Raw genomic sequence first — 13,510 nt, 5'->3', positions numbered from 1 at the left:
CGAAACGTCTTCAAGACTTTTCAAGCAAGTCCAGTTGCTCTCTTCTACCAACCACAGACTAATGTTTTGATCTTACAGAGAAAGAAACGAGAACACAAAAGCAGGAACAGAGAAAAGAGAGATTCCTCTTTTCTTTTGTTTTCTGACGGCTCTCTCAGTTTCCCACAGAGGTTTAAACACTGACAGACTAATCGATCGTCTCTTCAGCCGCATTTTCAGATAAAAATTAAGCCCTTCACCCCACTGTAAGTGGTTTAACTGTTCAATTCAACCTTTAGTTCTGATTACAAAACAGCTCGATAATTGTAAAATCCATCAATTTTTACATAAACAGAAGCTTAGATGGTCTCATTTTATATATATATATATATATATATATATATATATATATATATATATATATAGGCACTTGTCCAGGGTGTACCCCGCCTTTCTCCCGTAGTCAGCTGGGATAGGCTCCAGCTTGCCTGCGACCCTGTAGAAGGATAAAGCGGCTAGAGATAATGAGATGCATATATTGGCGTGAGCTCAAATAATCTGATGTGAAACTGCACCTCGTGAGTTTATTAGCTCGAGTCTCCTCACTGCCGACATCGACTCTGCGATAGAAACATGGCGGATCTGGCGCACGTGGAATATCAACAAGTGACACAAACACTCAAAGAAATTGATGTTTCCTCTCAAATATACAAAGAATTGTGTCAGTCAGTCATCGCTTTCTAAAACCATATTATTTCCCCGACATGAATCTTGGAGCTTAAATTTGCATGGATATTATGGAATCACTGCTGATGTTTCTGCGCATCTCTGAGGCTGATTCATGTTTTAAAATCCTGATCTACAGTAAATAAATGTCAGGAGTCAAGTCAAGTCAACTTTATTGTCAAATATGCTATACATGCTCGACATACAGCACAGATGAAATTTCAGTCCTGTCTGACCCACGGTGCAAACAGGTTGGGACAAAGTACAAATTGTAATTAAAAACGGAATGCAATAATTTACAAATCTCAAAAACTGATATTGTATTCACAATAGAACACAGACAACATATCAAATGTCGAAAGTGAGACATTTTGAAATTTCATGCCAAATATTGGTTCATTTGAAATTTCATGACAGCAACACATCTCAAAAAAGGTGGGACAGGGGCAATAAGAGGCTGGAAAAGTTAAAGGTACAAAAAAGGAACAGCTGGAGGACCAAATTGCAACTCGTTAGGCCAATTGGCAATAGGTCATTAACATGACTGGGTATAAAAAGAGCACCTTGGAGTGGCAGCGGCTCTCAGAAGTAAAGATGGGAAGAGGATCACCAATCCCCCTAATTCTGTGCCGACAAATAGAGGAGCAATATCAGAAAGGAGTTTGACAGTGTAAAATTGCAAAGAGTTTGAACATATCATCATCTACAGTCCATAATATCAAAAGATTCAGAGAATCTGGAAGAATCTCTGTGCGTAAGGGTCAAGGCCGGAAAACCATACTGGGTGCCCGTGATCTTCGGGCCCTTAGACGGCACTGCATCACATGCAGGCATGCTTCTGTATCGGAAATCACAAAATGGGTTCTGGAATATTTTCAGAGAACATTATCTGTGAACACAATTCACCGTGCCATCCGCCGTTGCCAGCTAAAACTCTATAGTTGAAAGAAGAAGCCGTATCTAAAAATGATCCAGAAGTGCAGACGTCTTCTCTGGGCCAAGGCTCATTTAAAATGGACTGTGGCAAAGTGGAAAACTGTTCTGTGGTCAGACAAATCAGAATTTGAAGTTCTTTATGGAAATCAGGGACGCCGTGTCATTCGGACTAAAGAGGAGAAGGACAACCCAAGTTGTTATTAGCACTCAGTTCAGAAGCCTGCATCTCTGATGGTATGGGGTTGCATTAGTGCGTGTGGCATGGGCAGCTTGCACATCTGGAAAGACACCATCAATGCTGAAAGGTATATCCAGGTTCTAGAGCAACATATGCTCCCATCCAGACGACGTCTCTTTCAGGGAAGACCTTGCATTTTCCAACATGACAATGCCAAACCACATACTGCATCAATTACAGCATCATGGCTGCGTAGAAGAAGGGTCCGGGTACTGAACTGGCCAGCCTGCAGTCCAGATCTTTCACCCATAGAAAACATCTGCCGCATCATAAAACGGAAGATACGACAAAAAAAAACCTAAGACAGTTGAGCAACTCGAATCCTATATTAGACAAGAATGGGTTAACATTCCTATCCCTGGGGCGGCACGGTGGTGTAGTGGTTAGCGCTGGCGCCTCACAGCAAGAAGGTCCTGGGTTCGAGCCCCGGGGCCGGCGAGGGCCTTTCTGTGTGGAGTTTGCATGTTCTCCCCGTGTCCGCGTGGGTTTCCTCCGGGTGCTCCGGTTTCCCCCACAGTCCAAAAGACATGCAGGTTAGGTTAACTGGTGACTCTAAATTGACCGTAGGTGTGAATGTGAGTGTGAATGGTTGTCTGTGTCTATGTGTCAGCCCTGTGATGACCTGGCGACTTGTCCAGGGTGTACCCCGCCTTTCGCCCGTAGTCAGCTGGGATAGGCTCCAGCTTGCCTGCGACCCTGTAGAAGGATAAAGCGGCTAGAGATAATGAGATGAGATGAGATTCCTATCCCTAAACTTGAGCAACTTGTCTCCTCAGTCCCCAGACGTTTACAGACTGTTGTAAAGAGAAAAGGGGATGTCTCGCAGTGGGAAACATGGCCTTGTCCCAACTTTTTTGAGATGTGTTGTTGTCATGAAATTTAAAATCACCTAATTTTTCTCTTTAAATGATACATTTTCTCAGTTTAAACATTTGATATGTCCTCTATGTTCTATTCTGAATAAAATATAGAATTTTGAAACTTCCACATCATTGCATTCCGTTTTTATTTACAATTTGTACTTTGTCCCTACTTTTTTGGAATCGGGGCTGTACAAAAAAAACATGATTCAAACCAAGGTGCAAAGAGGCGCAGTTAGCTTATAATTTAGCTATACTGTATGTGTGAGCTTTAACTCCCATGCTTCGTACTTACTCAGATATGGCCCTTTAATGTTCCACATAAATCAGATCTTGCAGTGAAATGGCTTACATCACTATTTAACACGAATCACTCTCATACACACACACTGATTGCAAAAATATCACAGTATTTCAACCCCCCCCCCCCCCCCCCCAAAAAAAAAACAAAACAAATAAAATAAACGAATGAAAATAATAATATTACCCGGGATTTTCTAACTCAGTCTATGGTACCATGTTCGTTGGCGCGCTGTTGGAGCTCATATGTAACCCTCAGCTGGAGAAGAGTTAGTACTCTCAGTCCCTTGGAAACTCAGAAAGATGGTAGTAACAGTCCATTCAAACCTTCCACACACAGCGAGCAGGAGGAAGAAGAAAAACTCGGTCCACGTGCAGAAAGTCCCTGGCAGCTGCAAGTCCTGAGCACCTCTATTGCAGCAGCATGAGTGGCAATGTCTGAAGCACACTAACATTGAAAGTCAAAATCTCAAATGAATACGCTGATGAATGACCATGTGCATAATTTTAGCATCCACAATACCTATACTCACTCAGAGACTTGTAAATAATCCCAGGCTTCCTACATGCAGCCCAACGCAGGTCTCCTTCGCTCCTGTGAAGGTGCACACTAGTCAGCTAACTCCATTTACATGCTAACAGTAGTAGCTTAGCAACTAATGGTAAGAACGAGCTCAGTCACCATACTCACTAAAACAGGGCTGGGCAATTATTTTTTCCATGGGGCCACATGAGAAACAGAAAATTTTGTGGAGGGCCGGACCAAAAGGCTGAACTAAATTCTGCATAATATTAATTGTATTTCTTTATCAGGGTTCCTACAGATATTTTATGTTGAATTTACTACCTTTTTACTACCTTCACAATTTTTTTTACTACCACAGCGACAATTTGGATTTGGACATTTTCTCACAATTTAACAAGGTAATCTTTGAGTGTATGTGTTAGTCCAAGTGAATGTGCTACATATAAGTTAGTGACAACTCTACCCAAAGACTTGGATTGATGAGACAAGATAGAAAGAAAATCTGAACGTACCGGTAGTGTAACTCTTTCCCTTTGGACGCATAATAGAACCTCCCATTGCTAGGGCTACACATTGGAGTAATGCATATTTGCATAAAAGAAAACAAACTTCCATATACAAGTTATAATTTTATTGAACTGTGAAACTGTGGCCCATAACCTCTTAACGGGTACACAGATTTGCACCAAACCTTGTGTGTCAACACTTCACATTAGGTACAAGATCTGATTACATTTTGTCGGCCAACACTTTCAAGATGGCCAACCTTTTGTTTGTGGAATAATCTTTTGAACAGGTGAACAGATTTGCACAAAAAATCTTATGTGCTTAGGTACATCAACTCATTACATTTAAATCAGGTCAAATGGCAAACACGAACCCACACACACACGCGCACACAGCGCACCAGGCGCACGCACACATGGGTGCACACACACATGACAAAGACAAGACACACACCCTAAAGATACAAAACACACATAACCCAAGCCCTATTTTGGCAGTCTCTCAACACATTGCCAAGTTTGCTTAAGATAGTCATTTGCACCAGTCCTGTAGCCGTGAAGGCCCGTGGGCAGAGTCAACACCTTCCTCCCAGAGATCAGTGTTTTAGAGGGTTAATCTTAATCATTTGAACAGTTCAACAGATTTGCTCATCACATTTTGGATGCCTCAAATGGCGCGCGCGCACACACAGCGCATTACATGTGCCTCAGTTGTTTGACCTTTTCTTCGATCAACTTTTCAATGAATGCCTCTCGCCGATTGCCATCTACCGCCTTTAGCCAGTCTTTAAAACAGGCCCGGCGCCATGGGGGGGGGGGGGGGGGGGGGGCGTCGCCCCCTCGTGGCTACAGCCCCGCCCCCTTAACGGAGACTCAGATCACTTAATTGTTTTCTTATGAAAATATAATGTATTATAGACGTATTAATAATTTGCATTTTCAAATACGAAATATTAAGTGGTTGCGCATTGCACAAAAATACATTTCACATAAATCACTACTAAAACTGGCACGGTAGAACAAATCTGATTGGTTGTTATGATTCTTACGTTGCAATCGTAGAATTCAACTGTATTAAGGTAGGATTATTTCAAAAAGCCTGAATTTAATATTAACCCTGTTTTAGACATATGTATCAATCCTAACTACTCGGGACTAGTTATTGTGGGTGTGTGTGTGAAATGCTGACACAGCCGCGCACACACAGACCTGTGATAAGGACAAGGGGAGGGGTCGTGCGGGCGGGGGTTTTACATGTAGTCTACACTTAAAAGTGCACTGTCTCTGCAATATCCTGCAATATGCAGTCAGTTTACGGGAGTAGTCTTTCCCCCACCGAATTAAACGAATTCAATCACAATATTGTGAATCCATTTTCTTTCTTTGTAGGCTAAGTTTATCTCCGTTTATGTTGGTGTATGTGTTCATATATGGTCCGCTTTGTGCGCAAATAGCGTAAGAATGTGTGTCGTTGACGTCACCCCCCATGCAGCGGGGGTGAAAATTCATCACTTCAGAGTGTTTAGTCCCCTACACGCCTAAACTGGGGTCGCGGATTAAGTGGTTAGCGTTGACTCGGTGCGAGTCAGGAAGGCTATTACTGGTGCAGCCGCGGGGTCTGTTGATTTTTTTAAATTATGATTTTGGCCGCGCTCCGGTTTCCCCCACAGTCCAAAGACATGCAGGTTAGGTTAACTGGTGACTCTAAATTGAGCGTAGGTGTGAATGTGAGTGTGAATGGTTGTCTGTGTCTATGTGTCAGCCCTGTGATGACCTGGCGACTTGTCCAGGGTGTACCCCGCCTTTCACCCGTAGTCAGCTGGGATAGGCTCCAGCTTGCCTGCGACCCTGTAGAACAGGATAAAGCGGCTAGAGATATGAGATTTTGGCCGCCGAGGCAAGTACCTTACTTGCATTGACGTTGTTTTCATGCCGCGGAGCTATTTGTATGTATTTTAAATTTAAAGGACTTGCCTGTAGGTTTGTGTGTGTTGTTTTATGTTTGGTATCTTTCCGGTTGTAACGCGTGTCTGTGAGAAAATCGGAGGGGAGGGTTAACAGGTGGGCACGGGGGTTGATAAAGCGCAACTGCCCTGGTCATGTATCACATGATTTCCCCGGACTAAAGCAACCTTCGGGGCCATGGTTTTGTGGTTGGCGCAGTTAATTGTTTGAAACACGTTGTCAGACCGCCATCACTACTACACACCATATGAAAAATATTTGCCCCCTTGCGATTTCTAATTGCCCCCTTAGTAAACTGTTCCTGGCGCCGGGCCTGCTTTAAAATCAGGTTCCTCCAGCCAGAGGTCTGAAAATTTGCATTTCCCCATTGTTTAATTCTCGTGCAGATGTCGCCAGTCGGGTCAACAGATAGATTCGACTAGAGCCGTATAAACAAAGTCAGTCTCGTACTAAACAATCTCTGGTATAAATTTATACTGGATTCGACCGTTATTGGAATTCAATGCGCATGCGCCACCAACTCCTCACTGCGGTCCTCCTCGATACATAAAAATAAATTCGCCCAAATGTAGTAATTTATGGATATTATGGCATGCAGGTTAATTAAACGAATTAGAAAACACATAGGCCCAGTTGGATGGGGGGTCAAAAAAATTTACTACCACGTCAGATTACGTTTACTACCTTTTACTACTTTTTACTGGCCATAATTTAGCCTATTTTAATTAACTACCTTTTAAAACCCCGCGGGAACCCTGTTTATATAAAGCAATAAATAACATTGTTTTTACAAGCTGCTAAGACTGGTAAGAGTATGGAAAAAACGAGCTTGCCTTACAAAAAGTGTCATTTATTTCAATCAAATTTCCCAAAACAATGGTTAACAAAATGTGAACGTTTGTACCATTTTTTTTTTCAGTCACATTCACCCCAAAACACAATAAACACATCACAATATTGTCTTTCTACTCCAAATATCAAGCAAGATACATCAGATTATAATAATGATGCCCACATTTGTAGTCTAATCACCTCAAAAAACTGTTTTTCAGTTTTTTATTTGTTCAGTGGGAGAAATCTAGTCTCTGTTGGTCTTTAACGAGCGCATCAGAGTCAGGTTGAATGTCTGAGGTGGAGATGCGAAGCACAGCTGACAGATGATCATCAGTCGATTCGGTGTAGGAATCAGATCTTTTTTTATTAAATTCAAACAAACAATTATTTTATATTACAACATAAAATCACACCTCCTCTGAAAATATAATCTAAAAAGAAAACTTATCAAATACATATATATATATATATATATATACACACAATATACGTAAAATGGAAAAAAACGAGGGGTTTATGAAAGGTTAACTTCTGCTCTGAATGTTTACAGTATATTTGCATGGGGATTGTTTATATATTTCAGACATTTTTGTAACAAGGACAGTTCATTCTTAAGAGCAGGCCATGAAGGGGGGGATTTGGCATATCGACACTTGTGTATGTAATATTTTGTAAAAATAATGAGATTATTCACCAAAAAGTAGGAATCAGATCTACAGATCGGCTCGGGCTCCGGCGCCTGCTGGTGACGTCACACTATGTGATTGGCTGGACCGTTTGAAGGATGACGTACAAGTTTGTGGTTGGTCTGGACAAATTACGGAAGTAGTTATCACGGGATTAGGTTTCGTGGGATTTCATGTCATGTTCATGTCGCGCGCATTGCGTTTTTGTTGAACACAACTTCAAAATAAAAGCAATGCACATTCAGTCCATGCATGAGGTAAAATTAGAAAATACGTTTATTTTGTAATTTCTAATTACCCTTACGCGGGCCGGTCAGAATGAACCAAAGGGCCGGATGCGGCCCGCGGGCCGTAAAATGCCCAGGTTTGCACTAAAACGTCTCCCAACGCAGCCCACACTCCGCTGGTTAGAGTTACACAAAGTCGCAATCCCACTGGGTTTTTAATTCTTCCAAAAAAAAGTATTTCTAAAGAATAAAATGAACTTAAAACAGGTATTATCCTCTTTTACTCTCCTCGCTCCGTATCGTCGTGTCTGAACTAAGTCCCGCCCCTCACAAAATCTGACAGGGCAAAAGTCTATCCCAACTTGTTTGATTGACACCTGTCTATCCCCCGCAGAAAACAGACATGAGAAGTTCAAGGTCTGCTCTAAACGTGGGATATTTGAACACTTTAACAAAAATACAGTTTCCTCTTTTAACGCATAAAATAAATCACATAAGTAATAAATGGGGTGATATTTTATAAACCAGGGCAACCCTACACTGCAGATAACAAAAAAAAAATACAAAAAGGATGAACTAAAATTAGTAGGGGGCTACATTATGATCCCAAAATACCACATTTATAACTTTATACATTTAAAGTGATGTGGGCCGAGGGACATTAAAGGGCGTATTATAGGGATTAAATGAATAATTTAAACACATTGTACACACATTACAGATATGCAGATATTGACGCTGCTTCTTTATTGACTTTATTGATCATAGAATTGTTTTAATATGAATTAACACTTCATTAGTCAGGTCACATGACCATATAAATACATGTTCATATTCATTTGAAAGATAAAGGGCTTACCCAGTGAATCTGTGAGCAGTAACTAGTGAATGGTGATGTCAAAGCAATAAGATTTCATTAACTAACTTATTAACCAATATTTTTTAGATTTCATCATTTAATGATTCTCAAACCTGATGTTAATAGCAACGATATTCAGAAAATTATGGCAGATTTACCTTCGAAAATCAACAAATCTGTCGACTCAGCCGGTTTGACAAGGAGAAAAAAAACTGGACAAGTTATTTATGGAGTTGGTGAGAAAAATGACAAGAAAAATGTCTGCATGTGCAGCAGTGAACTGTACAAACCGTCAGGTCAAAGGTTGTGGACGGACATTTCACCTGCGAGTGTTGATAGTGTGATCATTTTACACGTGTGTGCACAGCGCCGTTTGTGCGGATAAAAGTCGCATTTGTTTGTCACATCATTTGCCAAGTTCTATTTCTCATTGCATTTGTTTCACACATTAAAGGTCACACCATTTACTAAACACTGTGCGGTCTGAAAAAGAAAAAGCATCAAAATTGAGTTGTTTGTGTCTAAAATGGCGGTGAATTATGTGACCAATAAACACTGTTAAGACATGACTGTGAGAATGAAGTGAAAATGGCAAATAACACGAGAAAATAATCCTGTTTCAGCAACTGTCCTAAATAGAAAGGAAATATTGTACAGCGTTTGTGTTAGGGTTTTGCTGGGATTCGAACCTGGTTCGTTGGTGTGATAATCCAGCAAACCCCCACTAGGCCACCAGGGGGATGACTCAAATGCAGAGGCGTGAGGCGGAAGTAGAAAAAGAATCAAAAGGTTTATTTAAACTATATACACTATATACAGGGCAAAACAAAAGACAAAAAAACCAAAGAGTATAATCCAAAAGAAAAGCAAAGTGCAAAAATACAAAAGCTAAGAAGATCAAAAAACACAGTACAAAGGAAACTGGAGATAAACATAACAGCACAAAGACTCCGTGACAAGAGGACTGAACTCAGGGGTATAAATAGACAAACTAATTAAGGACACAGGTGAAGATAATTAGGCAATTAACACAAACTCAAAACACAGGAACAGTGGCGGCCTCTAGAGGCCAAAATGAACACGACATGAAAAGGAAATAACAGCGGCCTCTAGAGGCCAAAACAGTCCTAGTCCTAACAGTTTGTATAATCATAATAATAGATAGATAGATAGATAGATAGATAGATAGATAGATAGATAGATAGATAGATAGATAGAGCAGCGGCTACAATTATCGACACTTTAACGATCTTTTGGCCGTTGCAAAAGTATAAAAGACTTTCAATATGTAAATTGTGCATGAATAATGACTCAAACTTCCACTGGGGAAAAAAAAAACCGAGTTGATTCCTGAGCATATCAGATCACGTGACACCGTTCCACAATTATCGACATCCAGATGATTATTTACATTAAAAAATAACCGGTATGTGGTATTAAGTTAATAAAACAGTTTTTATTTCAAATTAGTTTTATATAGACTTTTATATTTAGTACAAAATATATTTTATATAAATATATGGATGTGGGTGTTTATGTAAATGAGGAAGTAATTCTAATGTTTGTAAGCAAATGAACTGATAATGTTGAACCTGTCAGAAAATCTTTTTGTTCCACTTTAAGTATTCTCATCGATCACATTTTGTTCATCATTCATTGTTGTTTGTATTAATTTCTAGTTTTGTCGTTTACCAATAAATCTCAACAGGCAACTAACATTTTAACCACATAGACATCCGGGTCAAAGGTCGCATGTCATTCCTCAAACCAAAATATAAAATGTCTCCTGATATTGTAATATGTGGTCGATATTTACAACAAACTGCAAAAAAAAAAAAAAATTCTGAATGGAATAGAAAAATCTGAATATTTCAAGCATGTAATTTTTTATATGTTAGGAATTTAATTCTGCTCTAATTCTATTTCTTGCACTTGGATTCCAAATACTCGATAAACATTCCATTCTGTTATCAATCAGAAAAAAATTACTACAAATCACAGCACTTTTATATTTTTTTTTAAGTCCTTCATCTACTTCAACAATGTTACACAAAGATCGATCCATAACAGTTGTAAATGTCCCTTAATTCCACAGGGTGTCGATAATGGTGGACACCGGTGAAAGTGATCACTATTCAAATCATTAGTTTTCTTTTGTTTCAGACATGTAAAAGTTTTTTCCTTTACCTGACATGTTTCGACGGTGTAACTTCCGTCTTCATCAGAGGGTCAATATTGACAGGGAGGTCACACCGTCGAAACATGTCAGGTAAAGGAAAAAAACTTTTACATGTCTGAAACAAAAGAAAACTAATGATTTGATTTAATAAGAAGACATAATGAACATAACATCTACTAAACGAAAGTGATCGCTATTATCGACACCTCACGTGACTCTCAAACGCGCGTTTAGATACAAAATGGCGACCGTCAAATGAAAGAGTCAGAAACAAAGTAGGTTTCCACAAGGAGATCATGAAATATCGGTGAATTTGATCAGTAAAAACATGTCCATGATCTTTCCACCATGCTTACCTGCGATGATAACGCCTGGGTTTTCCTCAAATTACTGATTGTGCTAAAAAAAATTCCATCTCAGGTAACGAGCTGTGTCATCAGACGACAAGATCAAAGGGTGAGGCGGGTCTTCCGGTTGATTAACCAATAATAACTGCTGTAACTGAAACTCAGCTTTGTAAAATTGTTTTTTATTGGTAAATCTGAAAAGGTGTCGATAATTATGGACTGTCGATAATTGTAGCCGCTGCTCTAGATAGATAGAAAGGAAGAAGAAATATACGAAAGAGAAATATCGACTGTATAAGAGAAACTGAAAATCTCCATAAAAATAATTATAGGAGTAAAAGAGCCGTTCAAAAAAAAGATCAGAGACTGAACTGGAAAAGGGAAAACCAATAACAGTGAAGCGGAGTACGATAAAGATCTGTAAGGAATGGGGGGATAAAGTGGAGAAAATAAGAGGAGGGAATGAAAGAGGAAAAAGTCAGGAGATACTTTTCTTGGGGCAAATTTGATCGGATACGATGCTTTAACACAAACCAAATACACGCGATGTGACCGGTAAGATGGCGGCCAGGTGGCTTCACTCGTCTCGACAGCAGGGGATGGGCTCTGAGCCCTCCAGATTTTACACAGAGCTCAATGACACACACGATTCCACTTTCGCTTTTATCCAGTAATGTTACTCCGACACCAAACTGATGACGTCATCAACTAAATGCCTCCAGATAATAAAATCTCTCACAATGCTGTGTGTAAATAGTTTATTTTGGGAATATTATACACACTCGCCTACGAGCTAATGAAGGTGTGTCTCTCTCCTTCTCTCTCCCAGTGCGCTTTTAAACTTACACACACAGGGAACCTGAAAACTGATCAATTACCGTACAATAGTAAAATAATGAGCTCAGTGACCTTACTGAAGTCAAAGGCTGAAGAAATTGTGGAATCTTATCAGTAAACTCTGACAACAAAACTGTCTGGAGAAAAGCAGGTGAAAAAGATCCGGCTAAAAAAATCCCTCTCAAAATGACGGTGTTGTATTTCACAGGAAAAATCTATTGAGTGTGGAATTCACCCAGCAGAGAGTTTAGACCATGATGCTTTTCACATCTACAGCAACATGCTGTCTACAGGTTCGACAGTCAGCATTTGTTCATTATTCAGTAAAAATGCTGTGAAAACGACAGACATTTGGAACAGTGTGGACAAGTTTTCTCTTTTTACAAGAGATCATTTAAAAATGTTGAATCATTTAATCTTCTACAAATCCTCTCATAAATCCGAATGAATCTGATCCACTGGATGATGATTTAATCTTTTTTACCTGCAAACTCACATCACACACTGTGTGTTTCTCTCAGTGGATGTGACTCTGGATTCTGATACAGCTCATTGCAAACTCATCCTGTCTGCTGATGGAAAACAAGTGACACATGGAGACGAGTGGCAGGATCTCCCTGATACACCACAGAGGTTTGAATACTATCTCGGTGTTGTGGGAAAGCAGAGTTTCTCCTCAGGGAGATTTTATTATGAGGTGCAGGTCAGAGGGAAAACTAAGTGGACATTAGGAGTTGTGAGAGAGAACATTAACAGGAAGGAGGACATTACACTGGAACCTCAGAATGGATTCTGGACTGTGGGACTGAGGAATGAGAATCAGTATGAGGCTTATGCTGGTCCCCCTGTCCGCCTCCCACTGAGAGAGAAGGTGGAGACGGTGGGGGTGTTTGTGGATTATGAGGGGGGTCTGGTCTCCTTTTATGATGTGAAGTCCAGATCTCATATCTGCTCTTTCACTGGTCAGTCTTTCACTGATAAACTCTATCCATACTTCTGTCCTTGTTTAAATGCTGGAGGTAAAAATTCAGCCCCACTGATCATCTCTCCTGTATTAAAGGAGAATTTGATTTTTCAAATTGAATGAATTTTGAAAAAATGAAAAAATGAAAGTTGAAAAAATGAATTTTCAACTCATAAATTTAATCATCTATTAAATGGTGAGAATAAACAGAAATATTTTACATTTTCTGGTTAATTTTCGTAAAACATTTTTCCCCTTTAAAATGCTGTACAGTGTATTTTAATACCTGGGTTACTTTTTTGCAGAAACAATTTTACTCCTACTGTCTGTTACACATTTTGATTGTGGAACTTTGTCATGACAAATCAAATCTGAATAAAGCTGATTTACAGTTCACACTGAGTTTAACTGCAGAATTGAATCTGATCAATAAAATGGATGAAGTTCAGCTGCTGATGTCTGTGTAGATAAAACCAACACCACTGTGTTTCTCCTTCACACTTCATCACACACAAACACCATCAACTTCAGCTTTTATTTA

General features: G+C 39.7%; 1 protein-coding gene across 1 annotated transcript in view; it reads left to right on the top strand.

Annotated features, from left to right (window-relative positions):
- The window catches only part of LOC132867310 (butyrophilin subfamily 1 member A1-like), a 108,711-nt gene extending 95,472 nt beyond the window's left edge, over positions 1-13,239 (top strand). The window contains exon 11 of the mRNA XM_060900177.1: positions 12,527-13,239. Coding sequence (XP_060756160.1) covers positions 12,527-13,092 — 566 coding nt within the window. The 3' untranslated portion in view covers positions 13,093-13,239. The remainder of the gene's footprint in view (positions 1-12,526) is intronic.
- Positions 13,240-13,510: the final 271 nt, after the last annotated feature.

This window comes from Neoarius graeffei, chromosome 1 (genome assembly GCF_027579695.1).
Source record: "Neoarius graeffei isolate fNeoGra1 chromosome 1, fNeoGra1.pri, whole genome shotgun sequence".
In the NCBI taxonomy this organism is placed as follows: domain Eukaryota; kingdom Metazoa; phylum Chordata; class Actinopteri; order Siluriformes; family Ariidae; genus Neoarius; species Neoarius graeffei.
Note: the sequence above shows the minus strand (reverse complement) of the source record. Positions and strands in the feature narration are given on the sequence as shown.